At 41.5% G+C, this 25,420-nt stretch overlaps 1 protein-coding gene across 1 annotated transcript in view; it reads left to right on the top strand.

Moving 5' to 3' along the window:
• kcnk18 (potassium channel, subfamily K, member 18) overlaps window positions 1-19,881 on the top strand; it is a 43,428-nt gene extending 23,547 nt beyond the window's left edge. Inside the window, exon 4 of the mRNA XM_062058996.1 lies at window positions 18,431-19,881. Within this exon, the coding sequence (XP_061914980.1) occupies window positions 18,431-19,242 (812 nt within the window). The 3' untranslated portion in view covers window positions 19,243-19,881. The remainder of the gene's footprint in view (window positions 1-18,430) is intronic.
• Window positions 19,882-25,420: the final 5,539 nt, after the last annotated feature.

Raw genomic sequence — 25,420 nt, 5'->3', positions numbered from 1 at the left:
TGGTTGAAAGCTCCGCCACTTACTTCACCCAAGTTTTCCAAAACATGAGACCGCACATCCTGGTGACAAGCGCACACATGGACATACTTATGTTTAAACATGGTGTTTGTTATGGACAATCTGTGACGAGCACAAACGTCCAATAACAAAACACCACTCGGGTTCAGATACAGGTAGCCGTTCCTTCCATCTACACCTTTCCAGGTTTTACTGTAGTTGCCAATGTGAGCGTTGAAGTCCCCAAGCAGTACAAGGAAATCACTTGGGCGAGCACTCTCAAGTACTCCCTCCAGGGAATCCAAAAACGGCGGGTACTGTTACTGTTACTGCATAAGCACAAACAACAGTTAAGACCCGTCCTCTGACCCGGAGGCGTGGGGAAGCTACCCTCTCGTCTACTGGGTTAAACTCCAACGCACAGGCTCTGAGCCGTAGGGCAACAAGTATTGCCACCCGCCTGTCACCTCTCAGTGCTTGCAATACCATAGTGGAAGAGAGTCTAGCCCCTCTCAAGAGGACTGGTTCTAGAGCCCTTGCTGTGCATCGAAGTGAGTTTGACTAGATTCAGACGGAACTTCTTCACGTCGCGAACCAGCTCAGGGGTTCACACGAGTCGGCCAGTACATTTGATGCTTGCGGTCAAGTCCTTCCTGATGCCCTAACCCACCATCAAAATTTCAGGAAGATCAAAGCATATCGAAGAAAGTATGACTGTTGTACATTTTCCCCAAAAAAGGCCGGTTGTAGGGTCAATATTAATCTTCTAAACATGTTTGGATTGGACCCTGACCTTAAAGATTCATGTCGGTTTGGAGAAAGATCCAGTCATCTAAAATTAACAGTTTGATTGGTATTGGCATGGTACAGATTTCAAATGGCTATGAACAGGTACTGACCCATCTAGCACTTCAGGGTGTCATCAACATCATTTTTATCAATGATAATCAAGATCTGAACTTGTGGAGCCGAGTTATGAACGTTTCGTGTTGTGTTGCGAGCACATCATGTCATAAGTTTAAAAAAAAAAAAGCAAATGATCATCACCCATCAGTTTAGTATCTGTCTCTGAGCACTTGAAGTGGAGAAATTATGGTTTAATTGGTGATTGCGTGGGACAGTTTTTGCCGCCATGCACTGCCTACTACGTATGGTTATGAACAGGTGTCATCATCATAATTTCTACCAAATAAGGCCAATATCTGAATTTGTGGAGCTGTGTTACCCAGTCATCACTCTGTGTCACGTAAACAGAGAATGGTTTAAATGCATGAGGCAGGCCATTTATTATCATTGCGGTCAAATTAAACAGGGTGGAATTTGGATAATTTGGTAAAGGTCCTCGGCTATGTTGAGGACATCACACTTGACTAAACAGAGGAAGAAAAAGTCCTAACAAAGTTTACAAATGTGAACCTGCTGGAGGACCATTACCTTTGTTAGATAAGAGCTACACCTCCTGGTCGATGCAGTGCGAGCCAGCGCGTGCCGTGACCAATTTTTGTGTGGGACACTCGTTCACTCCTATTTGAGGAGATATCAATTCTTAGTGCAAATTATGCGTGGCTTCCCCATACCGGCATAATGATCTCTCAGGATCTGCAGCGCCTTCCTGCCATCATCCGCAGCATCTCTCATCATGAATGAGAAACGTTTATCGTCCAATAGTAGAATCAGACCTGGCGTCTTCTCCCGCATCATTGTCGTAATCTTCACCCAGTATGGTGCTTTTAAAGTCCAGCAGACGCAGGTGAGCTAAAAACTTAGTTTCCCACTTAGTTCAGAATTATTTTCATCTGCGTCAAAGCAAAAACGGTTCCATTGGATCCCAAACTCTTTCCTGGGCCCATAAAACAATGCAAAGCACTGCGATTACCTAAACACACAGCACTCAACGGCAGCCATTTATTGATAGCTCAACCCACACCCAGAGTCAGACCATGGTAAGCAAGAACATAAAATAACAAAGTTCAACATGCTTCTAGGCTCATATAATCAACTATACAGAGATGTCTATTCTATAGTTGTGCATAGAAGAGTGGTCCAACACGTGGACCATTTCGGGTGTCAATTCCGGTCAGCTAGCACTTCCTCCAGACTGGTACCTCTCCAGATAATAACCGTGGCCACCTGGCATCCTCTACTTATACTTAACCTACTACCGTATTCCACTCCCCTCTTGTTGCAAGTCTTCTGGTTTCTATGTTGTAACGTATATATGTGCTTATCGTGGCTATTACGTTTTTTTTTCCCTGGCCCCAGACTGATAATCAGACTAGCGATAGTATTTCAATGTCGCCTGTACAAACCTTAGTCTCTGTCTCTTTTTTTCTCCAGCCGTGGCTCATCAACACCACAAACAAATGATTGCACTTTTCAGATGACAATTGCATGTACTTTAACATTTGCACTATTCTTAACAAAATAGGCACATCAATTGCGGTTACAAATGGTTTGTTTGTGTTAAAATCTATTGATATCTTTTGCACTAGTTGTTTTCATTTAAATGTTTTAAATTATTTAGGTGTTATTTATGCTGTTACAAAATGCTATTATATTAGAATTGTGTACGTCATGCCCTTGTGACATTTCTGTTTTATTTGTGATACATGTGATACATCTGTTATAATAAACAAACCGTAAGTCATTGGGATATAATGCTTAAAATACTTTGGAAAGTTTCCGAGGACTGATACAAACAAATACAATTTTTCTCTTCCACTGAAAACACATCAATTGTGCTCCCAGTGAAAATGCTAACTGTACAGCCCTGCTTAGGAGCAGCACAGTGGTGCAGTGATAAGACTGTCAGCCTCACAGTCAGAAGATGCAAAGGTTTGAATCCATCCGTATACTGTGTGGAATTCTCCCTGGCATTTTACATTAACTGGAGAGTATTAAAAGTGAACCTTAGTAAAATGAATGCATAGAGTAGATAAAAGTGTAGAAATAAACAACACATGTCCCAGGAAGAGAAAGGAGGGAACATCGTTATGCTCGCAAGCTGAGCTCTGAGAAGAGAATGCAGTCGTTACTCAGCAGCTGCTTTCCATGCTTGGAATATCTGAGTGGGACAAAGAGTGCATGTGCACCAGTTATACTCCTAACATGTTAGCACAGGGCTTCTTCATCTACAGCAAGGTTTACCATCAGGGCTGTAACGATTAGTCGACATTATCAACAAATGTCAACAATAAAATTTGTCGCTGAAAATTATATTTGTCGAAAATAGTCGTGACGTCATCACTGGTGTTTTTCCGGGCGGAAGTGGGTCACTCGCAAAAACATTGCCAGTGCTAACATGTAAAGTTTGAGGATATTTCCTCTTATTCTTGTTAAAAACATGAATACCTTGCTCAGTTTGCAAAGCGGACCTTGTTTTTTTATGGCAGTACATCTGTGATACACGAGCACTTAAAGCGGAGACATGATGTCGAAACATTTGGAGGGAGGATGCGGTCTCGGCCTCGGTAAGATTGTTGGTGTGCTAAAACTGCCAAAAGTTAATCAATAGTCAATATACCAGTGTGCAGGTTTTTAAACATCACAAAATGCTTTTCTTTTTGAGGAAGTTAGATTTAGTGTTTTGTTGTTTGTTTTCTTTGCTGCTATTTTACTGTTTTTAAAAAAAAAAATACATAAACAATGTTAAAGTTTTTTTTAGCACTTTGACTTTCCTTTCTTTTAAATTGACAACATTTTATTAGTCATTTAATTTTTTCTAACAGCTGAATGAGCAGCACAGTTACAGTATAAATAAATAAATATGAATAAATTAGTCATCTTTGTTGTTAGTAAGCACATGCCTAAATTAACTTAACCTGCATTTAGAAGTCGATGCAAAGTTTAGAGCCATTAAATATGTGTATGCTTTATTATCTGATTAGTCGACTAATCGTTAAGATATTCGTCGACTATCAAAATAATCGTTACTTGCATCCCTAGTAACCATTAGGTCGATCGCGAGCTACCGGTGGAACTTGAGGAAATTAGTCTTCAACAACTCCTTGGCTTTGACAGTTGGATTGCTTGTTTGCATCTCAAGAGTTGTTTTTCCTCACTATGATAGGGCGAAACCATCCTTGCCCAGGCACACCCTCCAGGTGTTGGAGTATAAATATTTGGGGTTTTGGCATCAGCCGCTAGACTAGATCTGAGCAATCTAAGTCTAATACCCGATTTGACCAATCTAAGTCTGAGACTCGATCTGACCAATGTAAGTCTAAGACTAGATCTGACCAATCTAAGTATAATACTCGATCTGACCAATCTAAGTCTAAGACCCAATTTGACCAATGTAAGTCTAAGACTCGATCTGACCAATGTAAGTCTAAGACTAGATCTGACCAATCTAAGTATAAGACTCGATCTGACCAATCTAAGTCTAAGACTAGATCTGACCAATCTAAGTCTAAGAGACGATTTGACCAATCTAAGTCTAAGACCTAATTTGACCAATCTAAGTCTAAGACTCGATCTGACCAATGTAAGTCTAAGACTAGATCTGACCAATCTAAGTATAAGACTCGATTTGACCAATGTAAGTCTAAGACTAGATCTGACCAATCTAAGTATAAGACTCGATCTGACCAATCTAAGTCTAAGACTAGATCTGACCAATCTAAGTCTAAGACCCGATTTGACCAATCTAAGTCTAAGACTCGAACTGACCAATGTAAGTCTAAGACTAGATCTGACCAATCTAAGTATAAAACTCGATCTGACCAATCCAAGTATAAGACTCGATCTGACCAATCTAAGTCTAAGACTAGATCTGACCAATCTAGGTCTGAGACTCGATCTGACCAATCTAAGTCTAAGACTAGATCTGACCAATCTAAGTCTAAGACCCGATTTGACCAATCTAAGTCTAAGACTCGAACTGACCAATGTAAGTCTAAGACTCGATCTGACCAACGTAAGTCTAAGACTAGATCTGACCAATCTAAGTATAAGACTCGATCTGACCAATCTAAGTCTAAGACTAGATCTGACCAATCTAAGTCTAAGACCCGATTTGACCAATCTAAGTCTAAGACCTAATTTGACCAATCTAAGTCTAAGACTCAATCTGACCAATGTAAGACTAAGACTAGATCTGACCAATCTAAGTATAAGACTCGATCTGACCAATGTAAGTCTAAGACTAGATCTGACCAATCTAAGTATAAGACTCGATCTGACCAATCTAAGTCTAAGACTAGATCTGACCAATCTAAGTCTAAGACCCGATTTGACCAATCTAAGTCTAAGACTCGAACTGACCAATGTAAGTCTAAGACTAGATCTGACCAATCTAAGTATAAAACTCGATCTGACCAATCCAAGTATAAGACTCGATCTGACCAATCTAAGTCTAAGACTAGATCTGACCAATCTAGGTCTGAGACTCGATCTGTCCAATCTAAGTCTAAGACTAGATCTGACCAATCTAAGTCTAAGACCCGATCTGACCAATCTAAGTCTAAGACTAGATCTGACCAATCTAAGTCTAAGACTAGATCTGACCAATCTAAGTCTAAGACTCGATCTGACCAATCTAAGTCTAAGACTCGATCTGACCAATCTAAGTCTAAGACTCGATCTGACCAATCTAAGTCTAAGACTCGATCTGACCAATCTAAGTCTAAGACTAGATCTGAGTCTATGAGCATGAACTGATGAAGCCTAGTTGAATGAGAGGTGAAACGTCTTCTAAGACAAACCAAACCGTCCAGTTGCGATCGATTGAATGCCCTGATATTATATATTGTAAATTTAAGTTCCATCAGAAGTGCATTTTGGACCAATTTCAGGCCTTTATCCCCCATTAAATTTAGAAACGTTTATCATTGTGTAACATGTACAACACAATTTAATTGAAAAGCTGCAATAATAAACCTTAGCTTCTTGATTTTAAAATATTTCAACAAGTGTAATGTGACTTCATAGGGCTTTTAGAATATCATGCTTTCCCATGGTTTTATCATTGTTTTCTTTCAAAACTAACCTCGTTTAAATGTACATAGTTCTATGCAAGCAGATAATATCTTTTTGTGTGTTAGTATTTTAGAGTGCCTCTTTTTTTAAACCCCAACCCTTTCTTAAGGCAACAATACTTATATTGTAAACTGTATTTGTAGTTTGTCAATGTTGTAAGCTGATAGATAGTGCCTTGTGCAAAATATCAAATGTGTATTATTCTTGGGTAGCAATTTGATATGGTATTGGACTTTTGTTCCTCTTTAAGTTCTACAAACTATCTATAGCAGTGGTCCCCAACCTTTTTGTAACTGCGGACCGGTCAACGCTTGAAAATTTGTCCCACGGACCGGGGGTGGGGTTTGGTTTTTGTCATAAAAAAATACAATCATGTGTGCTTACGGACTGTATCCCTGCTGACTGTATTGATCTATAATGATATATAATGTAGGAACCAGAAATATTAATAACAGAAAGAAACAACCCTTTTGTGGGAATGAGTGGGAATGAGTGTAAATGGGGGAGGGAGGTTTTTTGGGTTGGTGCACTAATTGTAAGTGAATCTTGTGTTTTTTATGTTGATTTAATAAAATAAAAAAATAAAATAAAAATAAAAAATATATATATTTCTATATTTTATTTCTTGTGCGGCCCGGTACCAATCGATCCACGGACCACTATTCTATAGTATCTTCTATCTACCTGTTTGCATAGACATCAGAATGGCCTTTTAAAAGTGTTTTAATTCCGGTTAGGCCACACTCACTGAGTGTGTTGTCATTCTCCCACTGAACCCCCCTACCAGTTTTTTTTTAACAGAAACATACAAATTGTAAGGATATGTATTATTATTATTATTATTATTATTATTATTATTAGTAGTAGTAGTAGTAATGTAGTAGTTGTAGTAATAGTGACCAATTGATTGAACACTAGGTGTCAGTAACATCACATGGATGTAACTCTATTCGCAGTAAGGTGTTTTTTCTAAAGTTGATCAAATAAACTTATAAAATTAATAGTCTTTCATTTAAGTGAACAAAACAGCGATCTTGTTTGCAATGTTTTACACCTCAAAAAAAGGCTCAACCACTCTGATAAAAAAAATTCAACAGAGTGGAAATTGGAGGTCCTCTGCTATGTTAAAGACATCACACTTGACTAAACAGAGGAAGAAAAAGTCCTAACAAAGTTTACAAATGTGAACCTGCTGGAGGATCATTACCTTTGTCAGATAAGAGCTACACCTCCTTGTCGAGGCAGTGCGAGCCAGCGTGCGCCGTGACCAATTTCTGGCAAGTCCAATCGGTTCGGACAGCAGGATTCCACCGGCCTAGCGAGTTCTGAATCTCCCAGCAGCTGGTCCCCTATGGAGAAACATCATCCCAAAATTGTTAGTAAAATATTCTTGTGTGCAGACTAATACGTTTTCCAGAGTAAGATATGTGGGTGGTCAAAACACGGGGAGCTGTTTTGACCACCCACGTCAGCGATTGCTCTGAGCAAGACCGACTGAAGTGACAGCTGAAGCAGACAAGCATGTAAGATTTATCTTTTACTCTCTAAAAACTATTTGTCCGCACACAAGAATATTTTACTAATATTTATAGAAGATATGTTAAACGCAGTCCATCTTCCCAACACAGTTTCTGCAGGTACTCACCTTGTTTCCTTCCCACGGAGGAAGAGAAGGGGGGTTGCAGGGGTGTGTATAACATCAGAAGAATATACAGCAAGGTTTATAGTCGACTTTGACTCTTCTGAGTCGAATCATCGACTATTTAAAGACATCCCTAGTATTTGCAGTAAGTGTAAGGGCTGGAATGGTTCACAAAATCCACGGTTTGGATCTAATTATGGTTTTGTGATACGGTTTTCCGTTGGGTTCAGAATACATTGTTGTTCTTTTCAAACACCTAGAAAATCATATATCTCAACATTGTGGTTCTTGAAAAAAGATCTTGTAAAAAAAACAACTTAAAAAGAACTTCTAAAGCCCTGACCCTTGAATTAAATGCAAAAATCCTTAAACATAATTGGAAAATTTGCCCTGTATTTCAGGTCAAAGAATATTAATATTCCATTTTATAAGTGATTTAAGTGTACATGCTTTAAACAAAGCGAAAGCACACACAAAGAGTTATTATTTCAACAATGGTGACCAAACTATAGCATTAGAAGCTGTCCAGTTAACATTAACTTAGTGAAGATGTTTGAGATTCTACAACTCCTCAAATTGGTTGTCGCGTCAACAAGAACAGCTAGCTAGCATTAGCATTAGCACAGTGTTTTCTCGGCTTTCTGACAACACGTACTTATAAATGTTATTTTTTTTAACTGACACAAACCTATAATTTGGGAACTCTTCGACTGTTTGGAGTAAGAGATAAGCGATGTAGTTTTTTCGCACACTTGTGTTTGAGGTGGATGCTGTGAGGTCTGAGTCGAGGAAGTTTGCAGGGTGGCTGGCTAAAATGCTGACGCGGCTCTGTGGAGGTGAGTGAAAAGTTAGTTTTGGTGGGAGCAGTTGAGTGTTGGTGAGGAGGTGCGCGCATCCAAGTAATCCGTGATTCTGTCCGACATTCCGTTAACAGGAAAATAATAGGACCCATAATAGGACCCTGCGCTCCAAACTGTAAGTCAGTAAAACATGCTTAGACTAGAGCAGTGGTTCTTAACCCTGTTGGAGGTGCCGAACCCCACCAGTTTCATATGCGCATTCACCGAACCCTTCTTTAGTGAAAAAAAATAAAATAATAATTTCAAATTCAAGAAAAATTCATATGTTTTTTTACTGGTGCACACAATGAACCGTGCATGAACATCACCTTGATTAAAGAACAAAACCAACACAGTGCATGAACTCACAACACATTACACACCTTACACACATTACCATGAATTGATTAACGTGGACCCTGACTTAAACAAGTTGAAAAACTTATTCGGGTGTTACCATTTAGTGGTCAATTGTACAGAATATGTACTGTACTGTGTCCTTTGCAATTTACTAGTAAAAGTTTAAATCAATCAATCAAACAACCTGCAAATCAGATGGAAAATTAGAGGGAGCATTGTTTGGGGGTATCAATAATACGCCGATAGGGAGAAGTTTTTATTTACACGATAAGTCGGATGTGTCTTTACTTCCGTGGCGGAGGCTCCGACGAACCCCTGAAGCCGACTCACCGAACCCCAAGGGTTCGATCGAACCCAGGTTAAGAACCGCTGGACTAGAGAGTTAGACTTCCTTTTATTGTCATTCAAATTTGAACTTTACAGTACAGATAAGAACACAATTTTGTTGCATTAGCTAATGGTAGTGCAGGATAAAAGAGCAATAAGGTGCAGATATAAATAAATAGATTACTGTACAGATAAATATATTGCACTTTTTCATATGCATCTACGTTTATGGATGTATGTTATATTGTCTTTATATTCCAGCGAGTTAATCCGTTTTTTGGGGGATGCGTTCAAGAGTCTGATGGCCTGAGGGAAGAAGCTGTTACAGAACCTGGAGGTTCTGCTACGGAGGCTGCTGAACCGCTTTGTAGAGTCCAGCAGTGAAAACAGTCCTTGGTGGGGGTGGGAGGAGAACTTCAAGCTCCGAACCGTGTCAAGTCAACCGAACATGTATTTTTTTTCACAAACTGCTATATCCCTATATGAAGTATAGCCGATTTACCAGTCATTAGTTTGTGCAGGTGCAATATGTTACGCAGAACGAGTTTAACACTTCATGAGACAGTACTTTGATTTGTCTCTGAAGGAATTTGTTAGTTAATGAATGTGTGAATGGATAAAAGCATGCATCAAAAATGCATTATACGTTCTAACAAGACACGAGTCTGTGTCAGAAAGAGTGACGCAGCTGGCTAATTGCTAATGGGTGCTCCGACAGGAAGTCCACCTTTGAAATAGGATACGAGAATGCTTTTACATCCCCACAGAATGCTTCCTTCTACCTTCCTAGTCACGTCCGTTGTGTCCTTGGGCAAGACACTTCACCCTTTGCTTCTGATGGCTGCTGGTTAGCGCCTTGCATGGCAGCTCCCGCCATCAGTGTGTGAATGTGTGTGTGAATGGGTAAATGTGGCAATACTGTCAAAGCGCTTTGAGTACCTTGAAGGTAGAAAAGCGCTATACAAGTATAACCCATTTATCATTTGTCATTATGACAGCGGGCTAGAGGTTAGAAATGTATTGTCTTCTGTGGTCAACTTAATTCAGCTCCCCACAACCAACATTATATGCTCAACGCTGCAAGACACTGGCACCACTTTCAAAGTGCAAAGTTACTCAATTGAAGTGTATTGCAATTTTCAACTGTCAGCAGTTATCAACTGATAACAAGCATTAGCTTTGAACTATGAACGATTTGTGTTATTATGACGGCATGATAAGTCAAAATTTAGTGTCAGTGTCAACTACTACCTAAATGATAAGTCAGTCACACTTTATACCTTAAGTACTTATTTAATTGTAAAGACGGGACATTAGAAATTATACTCCAACTATATGTACTGTATAATACTACTAATAATAATAATAACAAAATAGTCTACACGATAAACAATGTATAGACTACTCTTAAACTGAGCAAAGGAGTTCATCAATCAATCAATCAAAGTGTCTCAAAGGGCTGCACAAGCCACAACGAAATCCTCGGCTCAGGTCCCAAATCAGGGCAGTAAAAAAGTCTTCCCAATGGGATACAATGACAAACCTTGGAGGGGACCGCAGATGTGGGGACCCCCGCCTCTGGGCGACCGGTGCAATGGACGTCGAGTGAATCTAGTTAATAGTGTGAGAGTCCAGTCCATAGTGGGGCCAGCAGGGGATCCTATTGAGTGGAGACAAGTCAGCAGCGCAGAGACGTCCCCGAATGATGCACAGATGAGTGGTCCATCCCGGGTCCCGACTTTGAACCTGGAGCGCCTCATCTGTGGTCACCTAATAACCTCTCCACACAGGAGAGGGGGGCAGAGCAGAAAAGAATACAGCAGATCAACTGGTCTAAAAGGGGGGGTCTATTTAAAGGCTAGCGTATACAAATGAGTTTTAAGATGGAACATACAGTAAATGCTTCTACTGAGGTAGCATCTCTAACAGAGTACTGGAGCCCGAATAGAAAACGCTCGAGAGCCCGCAGACTGTTTTTGGGATCTGGGAATCACTAATAAGCCAGAGTTCTTAGAACGCAGATTTCTTGCCGGGACATTTGGTACAATACAATCAGCAAGATAGGATAGAGCTCGACCGTTTAGTATTTTATACGTAAGTAGTAAAACCTTAAAGTCGCATCTTAAGTGCACAGGAAGCCAGTGCAGTTAAAACAAGTTAAAACTTGTTAGTAAGCCTGAGAGCGAAAAAGGATGATTAATGGGATCTCGGTTGACCTTTAGTGTCCAAACAATTCCACTACAGTTGCAAAGGACGTCACACGACCGAACGATACCAATAATCTCTTGATTTACCCCAAAGCACTAGTTCCAAACATATGTGGAAGTACACGGTACAATTCTGAACGTATATTTAACTTTATTGCTGTGTACATACAACAATAACTCACATTTTGTCGTAGAGGCACAAGGTGCCATTATTGATCACAGTATTGCCTGTAATACGACACGTGACTTCTTCCCGGAAGTGAAAACCAATGGCGGTCAACCAAGCTGTTGTACAGCAAGCAGTGTGTGAACTATTTGAGTACAAAAGAGGCTTAAATCTTGCTACAAAAAGCAGACACCAGCAAAAAAATCCAACTATGTGTCGGGCAATATCAAGGATTATACATTGGTCACGTTCTCAGACATATCGAGCTATTGCGCTCCAGACGCCATTCTACACGACAAAACAGATGAAAACTTGGAAAAGCATGGAGGTGTACAACTTCTTTGTGTCTGGCTGGGTCAAGGACATTGGTATTAAGACTCTTCTGGATAAATCATGCCTCGTTTTTTCTCGGGTAAGGTTGCATTTCATGATTTAGCTTTGCGTCTACTGCCATGTTTGTTGCTGTTGTAAACGCTGTTTAGGAGCAGCATGTTTGCTCATCTTTACCAAAATACAACTATAGATGTCAACATTTTGTATGTACTGAAAGCTTCATTTATGTAAAGGCTTAACTCTTTTAGGTTTTGCTCACATTTGCTTTCTTCTTTTCAGACTCGTCGAGTTGGTGCTTTTTAAAACACTCGTAGCAAACACGTGTTTAAGAAATACAGATAATATCAAGATAATACTTCAATGGTAAAAAATTAACCTTAAAAGTATATCAAACAAACGTTCAACAGAGTGATTACTGCAAACTCATGCATTCGTCGACTCTGTTACCTTGGACTGGTAACAGTCCGGATGCTTCTCTTGTGGTTTTGTAAAATCTTGCACTTTTGAATTAACTCTCGAGGAACTCTGAAGAAACGGTTATCGTTTTCCTGATTTGAACGATTTATACAGCTGAAAACAACCAAAGCATAAGTATTTTTTTGTTCGAAAAAGGTTTAAAAGGCGCCAAGTACCCATTGAAAACAGAGCTAGCTTGACCAACACACATATTTATTGGGCGGGACGTGAGCCGGACGTGACATCAGTAACATAACAACAATACAAACTATGTAGATTGGAGAAGACGTGCTTAAAGAGGAAATTATGTCACTAACTGACCCACTAAATAAGAGTGCAGGAAACATTACATAAGTAAATTACTGCAAATGCACTTGCAGACAAAAATACAGTAAAAACATATAAAATACAATAATAAAATGAAACAGTAGTAAAACGTATATTTCTTTATAGAGTATTTTTATTCCTGTGGTTGTCCTGAAAGACTTCAAAAACTAGGGAAGAATTGAGACCGGGCGTTGCCCTAAAAGTAACACCAGCAACAACATAAACTGTGTGAGACATTCTCTGACCTGACCTGTGAAAACAACAACCACGATTTTACAACATAAAAGTGGCAGCTCAGTCGTCAGAATTCTACCGTAAAAATAACAGGTGTCAAGACTTGGACTATGGGTTGTTTGTTTTCCCAAGATGCAAGTAAAGCTGGATCGGACATGGCTTGGAGGTGAGTACATATTTATTTTTACACTAACAAAAAGAACAAACGAAAAGCGCGCACAAGGCGGAAGTACAAAAACTTGGCTAATGAAACAAAAGACTTTCACAAAGGCAATTAACTATGAACATGAAAACAAAAACACTTACTGTGGCATGGTATGAAGCATGAACTACAGTAAACAGGAATCTCATGGGTAGCAGAGGTAGTAAGGATAGATAATGTCACTAGGACGATCAACAGAAACAGACAGGCTTAAATAGCAGTGACATGATTAGTGACAGGTGCGCGAGTGCAAAGCGTGAGACAGGTGCGTGACATGAGGACAGGTGAAAACTAATGGGTAGTCATGGAAACAAAAACAATGGACCGTAAACAGAAACTAAAGAGTCCAATAACTACCGTAATTTCCGGACTATAAGCCGCTACTTTTTCCCCTCGTTCTGGTCCCTGCGGCTTATACAAGGGTGCGGCTTATTTACGGCCTGTTCTTCTCCGACACCGACGAAGAGGATTTCGGTGGTTTTAGTACGCAGGAGGAAGACGATGACACAATGATTAAAGACTGACTTTTCATATACCGGTAGGCTGGTTATTTTGATAACGTACAGGTGAGCACTTTGTATTACTTTGCACCGTTGTATTATTTGTACTCTGCACGAATGCTGTTCGCCATGTCAAAGATGTGAAAGTTTGATTGAATGATTGAAAGATTTATTGTTAATAAATGGGACGCTTTGCGTTCCCAAACAGTCATCTCTGTCCCGACAATCCCCTCCGTGGTAGCAGGAACCCCTATATACTACGGTAATTACACATCAAAACCCTGCGGCTTATAGTCGGATGCGGCTTATATATGGAGCAATCTGTATGTTCCCCTAAATTTAGCTGGTGCGGCTTATAGTCAGGTGCGGCTTATAGTCCGGAAATTACGGTACACAAAACAAAACATGACTAAAACAAAACATGATCACACAGACATGACAACAGGATACTTTTGTAGTAGCTTACCCTGTTTTATTCCATATACGGTAATACACTGTAAAAACAACAGTCGTAGTTTTTACGGAGGAGAAAAAAAACTGAACAAAAAACTCACAGATTACGTAAACAACATTTACAGAGATCTAAATCTTCAGGAGGATTAGCACTACCAAACTTTAGGTTTTACTACTGTGCAACCATCATTAAAATTTTTAAATATTGACTGCAATATGAAGCATTTGATCCTCCTCCGTTATGGCTGGTTAGGAGGCTAAATCAACTAAACCAATATATCTTAGGGCTCTGGTTCACTCTCCCATCCACTCTTTTTCTTTTGCTTTTACGAAATATTTAATTGTAAAAAAACTCATTCAGAATTTGGGTTCAGTTCAAGCGCTATTTTGGTTTACAGATTATTTCTAGTCTTGCACCCATCACTGCTAATCATGCTTTCCTTCCCTCTCTTGTCGACAGTGCCTTTTTAAGATGGTCAAGTCTGGGGATCGACAACATTAAAGATGTATGCATTTACAACACATTTTGGCTCTTTCCAGCAGCTATGTGATACATTTTCACTCCCCAATCAACACTTTTTTTTTTAGATATCTACAGATCCACAGTTGTTTTCGTTAATACTTTTTCCACCAGTGACGTGCGGTGAGGTTCATGACTGGTGAGGCACTGACTTCATCACAGTCAGATTTACAAACATATGAACCCTAAAGAGTATCTTATTCACCATTTGATTGGCAGCAGTTAACGGGTTATGTTTAAAAGCTCATACCAGCATTCTTCCCTGCTTGGCACTCAGCATCAAGGGTTAGAATTGGGGGTTAAATCACCAAAATTATTCCCGGGCGCGACGCCGCTGCTGCCCACTGCTCCCCTCACCTCCCAGGGGGTGATCAAGGGGATGGGTCAAATGCAGAGAACAAATTTCACCACACCTAGTTTGTGTGTGACAATCATTGATACTTTAACTTAACTTTAACTTTACACATACAAACTGTAGCACACAAAAAAGCACATTTAATAAAAAAAACGTTATTATGGTCTTACCTTTACTTATAAGTGCGGGAACAGTGGTGTTCGTGTTGGAGGAGTTGTGAATGAATGAAATATGAAATCCGTGCTGCAGTCTGCAGGTGTACCTAATGTTGTGTCCCTGCACTCGTTCACGGCTCCTCCGGCCCGAGCATTGTTGTTTTTGCACTTTTTGGCTTCTTGTTAAGTGACTTTTTTTGGGTGGATTCGGTCTTGCACGTGGAGGGTTTGGGTGTGGGCTTTGGTTGGTGTGGCGCTCCCGTCGGGCGGTGCATTCTGCGACGGAGGTGCTTGGCACAAGGAGGCGGGGTTATTGCGAGCCTCCCACAGTGCGTCTTCGCAGCAGTTTTATGATCGCTCAGCACAAGAAATACTTTACACACATACAGTTGTTGACAAAATACACTGTACATTATATACCTCAGCTAACAAAACTATGGAAATGTATAATATAATTCATATAGCAATACGATCTCACTGCACAGCAGGCCAGCAGTTAGCCGAGTCCGTAATCCATGGTGAAGCACAAGTGCCTCAACTGGCTGCTGATCACCGCACCGTCTCTTCTCAGTATTTGAACGGCAAATGTGAAAATTCAGCGATTTTGAATAAAAATGATCTAAAACTGGTGAAGTTAAATGGAAAATAACTTTATAGTATAATCACTGAATACATATAACAATTTAATTTTTTTTTTTCTTTTTACATTTTTTTTCTTTCCATGATGGCAGGTGAGGCCCCACCTCACCTGCCTTTAGTGACCGCACGTCACTGTTTTCCAGGTTTCCAAACTTACCGAAAGACACAGTTTTAGATGCTTTTCTGAGACCACTTCCGACTTTAAAAGGATCAATTACACGTATTTACAATCAAATGTTTCATTTACACTTTGAGTCTCTGAATTCAATTAAGTCACTTTGGGAGGATTGACCCTATCTGAGGAAAGCTGAACAAAGATTGTAAGTAAAGTTCATAAGTATTCCATTTGTGCAAGACACAACCTTATTCAATGCAAGCTAGTACATCATACTTATTATACCAACGTTCAACCATCTAATATGTCCATCCATCCATCCATTTTCTACCGCTTGTCCCTCTCGGGCGGAAGGCGGGGTACACCCTGGACTTGTCGCCAACTCATCACAGACAGACAACATTCACACTCACATTCACACACTAGGGTCAATTTAGTGTTGCCAATCAGGCTATCCCCAGGTGCATGTCTTTGGAGGTGGGAGGAAGCCACGCAGTAACGGGGAGAACATGCAAATTTATGACAGAATATTGGTATTGCGTGATCGATGCTAACAGTCTCCAGCTAACTTAATACATATGTTTTGGCTTTGTCCATCCCTGTGCAGTTTTTGGACTGACAGTTTTATGACTTTGTCTTTGGTAATTGGCGAAAAGATCGAACCGAATCCTTTTAGTGGACTAGCTGAGGTAACACCTTAGTCATCTACCCTTAACAAATCTAAAAATAACTTGGTAGCATTCACTACTTTGTTGGCAAGAAGACTCATTGTGTTAAATTGGAAGGCAACAGCGCCTCCTTGCCACACCCGCTGGATTAAAGAGGAGAAGATTAGGCTGATATGTGAAGTTTCAGGACATATGGCGTGGTTTCCTAAAATATCTAACACAGGCTGATCTCAAATTGAACCCTGATTGAAAAGTAATTGGAAGGTAGGTAATTATAAATGGTAAATGGGTTATACTTGTATAGCGCTTTTCTACCTTCAAGGTACTCAAAGCGCTTTGACACTATTTACACATTCACCCATTCACACACACATTCACACACTGATGGTAGGAGCTGCCATGCAAGGCCCTAACCACGACCCATCAGGAGCAAGGGTGAAGTGTCTTGCTCAAGGACACAGCGGACGTGACTAGGTTGGTAGAAGGTGGGAATCGAACCAGGAACCCTCAGGTTGCTGGCACGGCCACTCTCCCAACCTTACCTTACCATCCCCGTAATTGATGAGCCCTTTGTCTGATTTTGTGTATTGCTGCACCGTGTTGGGGACAATCCGGAGTACAGTTGTCTGTGACTTCATGTCAATATTCGCCTGTACTTTTTTGACTGATGCATGCTTTTTTCTTGTTTATTATTTTTACTATATTTGTATATATACATTTTGCGGGTTACCTACTCAGTGGCCTAGTGGTTAGAGTGTTCGCCCTGAGATCGGTAGGTTGTGAGTTCAAACCCCGGCTGAGTCATACCAAAGACTACAAAAATGGGACCCATTTCCTTCCAGCTTGGCACTCAGCATCAAGGGTTGGAATTGGGGTTTAAATCACCAAAAGTGATTCCCGGGCGCGGCACCACTGCTGCCCACTGCTCCCTCACCTCCCAGGGGGTGATTAAGGGGATGGGTCAAATGCAGAGGACAAATTTCACCACACCTAGTGTGTGTGTGACAATTATTGGTACTTTTTAACTTTAACTTGTTTGGGGGAGAGAAAAAGAACATTTGACATGTGTTTAATTGTATTTCTGGACTTTACATGTCAAAAATCCAATAAACAAAACAAATGGCAGCTTATTTGCCAAATTTCTACCGTAGACTGTTTTACAGTAATGCACTGTAAAGAAATGCCTTTAGATTTTACAGTAAAAAAACACTGTAGCTCAGTTGCTAGAATTCTACTGTAAAAATTCCAGTATTGTAGTCGACTGTTTTTTCCCCCCTCATATATAGTAATACACTGTAAAAAAAAACAAAAAAAAAACGGCCGTAGCTTTTGCAGTAAAAACAACAACAACAAAACTGGCAGCACCGTCGGCAGAATTCTACTGTAAGAAAAATAACAGTGGTACCGTTTCTCAATTCACTGTAAAAATGACTAGATTTTATGGTAAAACAATGGCAGGTCAGCGGCCAGAATTCTACTGTAAAAATAACAGTAGTGGTATTATATCTACCAGAAATAGCAACACATTGACCGTGGATTTTACTGTTAAAGTAACTATGGTACCGCATTTCTGTTTACGGTAATGCAAAGCAAAAAAAAAAAAACATTCTTAGAAGCTCACCAGAATTCTACCGTAAAAATAATACATGGTAAAAACAATGATAAATGTTACGATAACAAATAAGTAAACCGTTTTTTTTTGTTTTTTTTGCAGTAATACACTGTAAAAACGACTAGATTTTAAGGTAACATTCTGGCAATTGAGGTGCCAGTTTGTTTGTTTTTTTACCATAAAATCTACTGATTTTTACAGAGTATGACATTTACATTTCAAGAGTACCTGTAGCCAAGTTGTTTTGCTTTCGCTTTTACGCAACACAAAGTTTCTGTTTGAATCCAGCACTTGCTTCCACTTGACATCATCAAAGGCTTGAATCTGTTCCATTTCCTCTGCAGGTTACGGACACATCTACCCGGTCACGCTGCTGGGAAAAGTGGCGTGCATGTTGTACGCCATGGTGGGCATCCCTCTCATGCTTTTGGTCATCCTGGACGTCGGAGACTTCCTCGCCGCGCTGACATACCAGGCATATGTCCGCTTCCACGCCTGCTTCAAAGTCCTGCGCTCCCACACTTTGCCGTCACTGAGGGCGCGTATGAAAACCAGGGATCCCAGCCAGTGGACCCTGGAAAACGACGTTTTCAGCCACCATGTCGTGGTCCGAGAAATGCTCAACATCGGGGACGTGCTGCAAACTCAAGTGGCTGTGAAGCAAAATGCCATGCAGCTGGAAACAAATAAAGTGATCTTTGAAAAGATCCTTGCCAGGGAAAAACTCATTCGAACGGGACCCATTCTGCGGAGTCTCTCCTGCCCAGAACTGAACCAAATGCCGCCGCTTCCCACTGGATTTGCCATTTGGGACTTCACCGGGTTAGGGGATAGTATGGAGCAGCTGAATGTCCCCTTTGTGCTGATTCTTTTCATCGTATTTGCGTACATTCTCTTAGGAGGCGGGATTATGCCCCTTTGGGAGAAGGATTTCGAGGGACTTGATCCATTCTACTTTTGCTTCATCACACTTACTACCATTGGTTTTGGAGACATGATCCCTAGTCATACCAACTATTTCCTGCTTACCTCGCTCTTCGTCATCGCAGGCATGGCCATCATGTCCATGGCGTTCAAGCTCAGCCAGTCACGGCTTGTCGACTGCTACCGCAGGTTCTTCAAGGTCCTCATGAGGGCTGGACAATTGATCAAATAATCACGATTTTGATTTTGGCTTCTCAAGATCATAAAAATGTTGTTGTAGAAAAAAACAAATGCGGAACGTGCATGCTAATTCCTGAGCTTGTAACAGTGAAATGATGAGTGAGCGAACGAGTGAAAAAAAAGACCGCATTTACTGGAAGTTTGGGACCCATACTTGCCAACCCTCCCGGACTCCCGAAATTCAGCGCCTCTCCCGAAAACCTCCCGGGACAAATATTCTCCCGAAAATCTCCCGATTTTCAGCCGGCGCTGGAGGCCACGCCCCCTCCAACTCCATGCGGACCTGAGTGAGGACAGCCTGTTTTCACGTCCGCTTTCCCACGATATAAACAGCGTGCCTGCCCAATCACGTTATAACATCTACGGCTTTTAGAGAGTGCACAACTGCGCACACAACAAGGAGACGAAGCAGAAGAACGAGGAAGATATAGCCGTGGCGACGCCGACAACGAGTAAGATGAAGAAATACGCTTGTAAGTTCCACGCCGCAGCTGCGATTGGACCTGGATAGCCTCCGGGAAGTAGTGGACTACCAAGTGCTTGGCAGCAACGTTCCCTCGATGGTGCGCACCTGCGCAATTGCGGACTGCCTGCTCACGCGTCCTCTGCGCACAGCAAATCTATGCCGCGCAAAAAATCAAATCCCACTCTAAACAAAATAAACAAATAGTTTGTTTTGTATGATTTTGCAATGCAACTGTGAGTAACAGGTGACGAAAGGCGGCCACAACAGATAGAACAATGTTTGTCAACACTTAAATTATTGTAACGTCTGTGGAGACACTTAAAGGCCTACTGAAACCCACTACTACCGACCAGGCAGTCTGATAGTTTATATATCAATGCTGAAATCTTAACATTGCAACACATGCCAATACGGCCGGGTTAACTTATAAAGTGCAATTTTAAATTTCCCGGGGAACTTCCGGTTGAAAACGTCTATGTAAGATGACGTTTGCATGTGACGTCAAATGGTTGAAACGGAAGTATTCGGACACATTGTATCACAATACAAACAGCTCTGTTTTCATCCCAAAATTCCACTGTATTCTGGACATCTGTGTTGGTGAATCTTTTGCAATTTGTTTAATGAACAATGGAGACTGCAAAGAAGAAAGCTGTAGGTGGGATCAGTGTATTAGCGGCTGGTTGCAGCAACACAACCAGGAGGACTTTGACTTGGATAGCAGACGTGCTATCCGACGCTAGCCGCCGACCGCATCGATGATCGTGTGATGGACCCGAGTGGTGGAATATTTAAAATGTAATAAAAATGTTGCTAAAAACAAATATAAAATATTAAGAACCCAATGTAGTGAGAGCAGCTGTCCGAAATAAGGGAAAATGATTATGCTTGTTTGCACTTTATTGCAATACAAATTAAAAACCAGTCCAGTTGACAACGCTAAAAATACCAATATTATTGTGAGGGTACAGCCGCGACAGGCTTAGGGGTTCCGCGTCCTGGCTCCGTCCACTTCTACGGCGTCCTCCTGCACACAAAATTAAAACGGAGGCAGGCCACGGGGATAAATGTTCGTAGGTAAGAACAAAATACGAGTGCTCCAGAGCACTCTTAGGGTGGCCAATACGGCCGGGTTAACTTATAAGGTGCAATTTTAAATTTCTCGCTAAACTTCCGGTTGAAAACGTCTATGTATGATGACGTATGCGCGTGACGTCAATCGTTGAAACGGAAGTATTCGGACACAATTGAATCCAATACAAAAAGCTCTGTTTTCATTTCAAAATTCCACAGTATTCTGGACATCTGTGTTGGTGAATCTTTTGCAATTTGTTTAATGAACAATGAAGACTGCAAAGAAGAAAGCTGTAGGTGGGATCGGTGTATTAGCAGCTGTCTACAGCAACACAACCAGGAGGACTTTAACTTGGATAGCAGACGCGCTATCCAACGCTAGCCGCCGACCGCATCTATGATCGGGTGAAGTCCTTCGTCGCGCCGTCGATCGCTGGAACGCAGGTGAGCACGGGTGTTGATGAGCAGATGAGGGCTGGCTCGCGTAGGTGGATAGCTAATGTTTTTAGCATAGCTCGGTGAGGTCCCGTTGCTAAGTTAGCTTCAATGGCGTCGTTAGCAACAGCATTGTTAAGCTTCGCCAGCCTGGAAAGCATTAACCGTGTAGTTACATGTCCATGGTTTAATAGTATTGTTGATTTTCTGTCCATCCTTCCAGTCAGGGGTTTATTTCTTTTGTTTCTATCTGCAGTTAAGCCCGATGCTATCACGTTAGCTCCGTAGCTAAAGTTATTCGCCGATGTATTGTCGTGGAGATAAAAGTCACTGTGAATGTCCATTTCGCATTCTCGACTCTCATTTTCAAGAGGATATAGTATCCGAGGTGGTTTAAAATACAAATCCGTGATCCACAATAGAAAAAGGAGAGAGTGGAATCCAATGAGCCAGCTTGTACCTAAGTTACGGTCAGAGCGAAAAAAGATGCGTCCTGCACTGCACTCTAGTCCTTCACTCTCACGTTCCTCATCCACAAATCTTTCATCCTGGCTCAAATTAATGGGGTAATCGTCGCTTTCTCGGTCCGAATCGCTCTCGCTGCTGGTGTAAACAATGGGGAAATGTGAGGAGCCCTTCAACCTGCGACGTCACGCTACTTCCGGTACAGGCAAGGCTTTTTTTTATCAGCAACCAAAAGTTGCGAACTTTATCGTTGATGTTCTCTACTAAATCCTTTCAGCAAAAATATGGCAATATCGCGAAATGATCAAGTATGACACATAGAATGGATCTGCTATCCCCGTTGAAATAAAAAAAATTCATTTCAGTAGGCCTTTAAAGGCCTACTGAGATGAAAACAGAGCTATTGACTTCAATGGTGTCCGAATACTTCCGTTTCAATGATTGACGTCACGCGCATACGTCAACCCTCAGAGGCGTTTCGAACCGGAAGTTTAGCGGGAAATTTAAAATTGCACTTTATAAGTTAACCCGGCCGTATTGGCATGTGTTGCAATGTTAAGATTTCATCATTGATATATAAACTATCAGACTGCATGGTCGGTAGTAGTGGCTTTCAGTAGGCCTTTAAACTTATGTTTTGACATCATGTATTCCCCGCCGCGGGATAATACAAATTTCTCTTCTGGAATCTGTGTTTTCTTCCGGAATTGTGCCCTTATATGGGGAATTAAGGGCGTTTCCCGCTGCAAATTACGGAATTAATTTCCCCAATATACATATGCATATTGGGGAAATAAGGCCGTGTTTATATGTAAATTATGATAGACACGCACACGCTAACCATTTGGCATTCAGCAAATTAAGAACAGCAGTTCTTACTAGGACGCCGAGATGAGCGATCGGGAATTCAAACTACTGCTCGGATTATCCCACACTTCCTCCTTTTTCTACTGTGGATCACGGATTTATATTTTAAACTTTCTCGGTTACTTTACCCTCTTGAAAATGAGAGTCGAGAACGCGAAATGGACATTCACAGTGATTTTTATCTCCACGACAATACATCAGCGAAGCACCTTGGCTTTGGAGCTAACGTGATAGCATCGTGCTTGACTGCCCATCGAGGCAAAGGGAACATACCCCTGACTGGAAGGATAGACCGAAAGTCAATAATACTACTATTACTTCTACTATCAGGAGACACTGAACTCAACCCTGGACCTGTAACAACACAGTTAATGTTGTCCCGACTGGCGAAGACTAGCAATGCTACTGCTAGCGTCGCCATCGAAGCTAACTTGGCTACCGGCTCATCTCAACTCAAGCTCACCTGTGCTCGAGCGATCGGCGGCTTGACGGAGGACTTCGCCCCGTTCATTGACACGGTCGGCGGCGGTGGAGGACGACCCAGTCATCGGAGAAGGCAGTGACTCAGCGGCGGTGAATGGCGCGGCGGCGGTCAACGAGGTGGCTATCGACACCCCGGTCTGCAGTGAAGACGGTGTGGCGGGGGTCCATGCGGCCTCTCCCCGGTCCCTAACGGTCGAGTACGCGGCGTCTGGATCCACGGCATACACAGGATTTAGAGGCACCTTTACACAAACATTTTCTCTATTCTTTGTCTTCAAAAAAACCCGCCAAAAGCAAATCCACCCCCACCCCCACCCACCCTACCTGGCATCCCCCTCTCCAACTCCGCCCCTCCCCCTTCACCTGGAGGAAGATTAATATGCCTCTCTCTCTCTCTCCTCTCTCTCCCTTCTCTCCCTCCTGCTCTCCAACTTCAAGAGCAATAATAACTAACAACTTTTCTGGTCAGTACCACAACACAGCGGACTCTGATGCTCTTTTTGGTTCCAGTGGACTACACATCATCCACCTTAATGTGAACAGCCTCTCTGGAACCAAACTCGACCAAATCAGAGAAATGTTCCTCAACACGAAGGTAAAAATCTTGTGTTTCTCTGAAACCAAATTTGATCAAAGTATTTCTGACTCAGAGATAGAAATAGAAAACTTTTCGGTTATCAGAAAGGATAGGAATAAACACGGTGGGGGCGTTTGTATGTATATTCACCAAGATATTAAATACATAACTCGCACTGCTCTCAACCACAACGACCTGGAATCTGTGTGGGCGGAAATCAAATTTAAAAACGCTAAGCCGGTACTAATAGGGACTGTTTATAGACCCCCTAATCAGAGTGATTTCTATGGGGCTCTTGAAGAGTGCTTGGCAGGGACAGACAACGTGGAGAAAATTATAACTGGGGATCTGAGCACAGATATTCAACGCAAAGATGCGCCTGTCTTCAGATCCTACAGCAAGTTTTGTAATTTGCACGGTCTTTCCCAGCTAATATCGCTACCTACAAGGGTGTGTGATTCCACCCAATCAACCATAGATCTCATTCTCACTTCAGACCGGCCTAAAATAAAAAAATAGTGGGGTCATGATCTGTGGTCTTAGCGACCACTATTTAACCTTCTGCACCCGCAAAATAGCTAAACCCAAAGCCAATGGCCACATAACAGCCCAATCCAGATCCCTCAAAAAATACTCCAATGACAATTTCAATTTAAAATTAGATGAGTGGGACTGGTCCCCTGTGCTCGCGAGCAACCTGGTCGATTTTGCTTGGGATCGCTTCAAAACGGCGTTACTAAAGATACTAAATGACATGGCTCCCGTGAAAACAGTCGGGATCAAAGCCCGCTCGGAACCATGGATGAATCCGGACCTATTAGCTGCCATAAAAGACAGAGACAGAAAATACTCAGAATACCAAAAATGTAAAACAGAAGTAGTTAAACAACCCAATAATATCAACCTCAAATCACTCCTTTCAACTCTCAAAAAGCAATGCAATAAATTAAGAAATAAGTCAACCACCCTGACTAAATCCTTTAAAAAAATTACATTAACGACAAAATAGAGGGAAACACAAATAAGCCACGTGAGCTCTGGAAAATTCTCAACAACCAGCTTCCTGGTTTCAGCCAGAAACTTAAAACCAGACTCACCAACATCAGCATCAAGGAGGGTGACTCCCTCATTACAGACAAAATGGAGGTAGCTAGCAGACTTAACAACTTTTTCACCAGCATAGCCGCAACTCTTGTCAACAAGCTGTCCCACCACTCTGGTCGCTTTGGTGTAGAACACATTAAAGCCTTCTACAGAAAGCTAGGAGTATCCAACGATGATTTCAAATTAGAAATGGTCACAGCTGATGAGGTGTTTAAAAAATTGAGCGTGCTCCACCCAAACAAGGCCACCGGCCTTGATAATATTCCCTCCAGATTCCTCAGGGACTCTGCCTCCATCATTGCCCCGATCATCACGCACATAATAGACCTATCAATTACACAAGGCCAAGTACCAAAAGATTTTAAGATAGCAAGAGTAACTCCCCTCTTTAAAAAAGGAAGCAAATTAGAACCTGGCAACTACCGACCTGTTTCTATTCTCAGTTCCATTTCGAAAGTAATGGAGAAAATAGTTTATGAACAGGTCGATAGTTACCTTGCCACTAATAAACTCATGTACAAATTCCAATCCGGCTTCAGAACTAACCACTCCACTGACACATGCCTTCTCTATCTGACCGACCACATCAAACATTAGGTGGACGCTGGACCTTCAGAAGGCCTTTGACACCGTTAATCACGCTATACTGTTGAATAAGCTCAGAGCAATCGGATTTAACAAAACCTCATGAAGCTGGAT

This window comes from Entelurus aequoreus, linkage group LG09 (genome assembly GCF_033978785.1).
Source record: "Entelurus aequoreus isolate RoL-2023_Sb linkage group LG09, RoL_Eaeq_v1.1, whole genome shotgun sequence".
Lineage (NCBI taxonomy): Eukaryota > Metazoa > Chordata > Actinopteri > Syngnathiformes > Syngnathidae > Entelurus > Entelurus aequoreus.
This window is presented reverse-complemented; position numbering and strand designations above follow the sequence as displayed.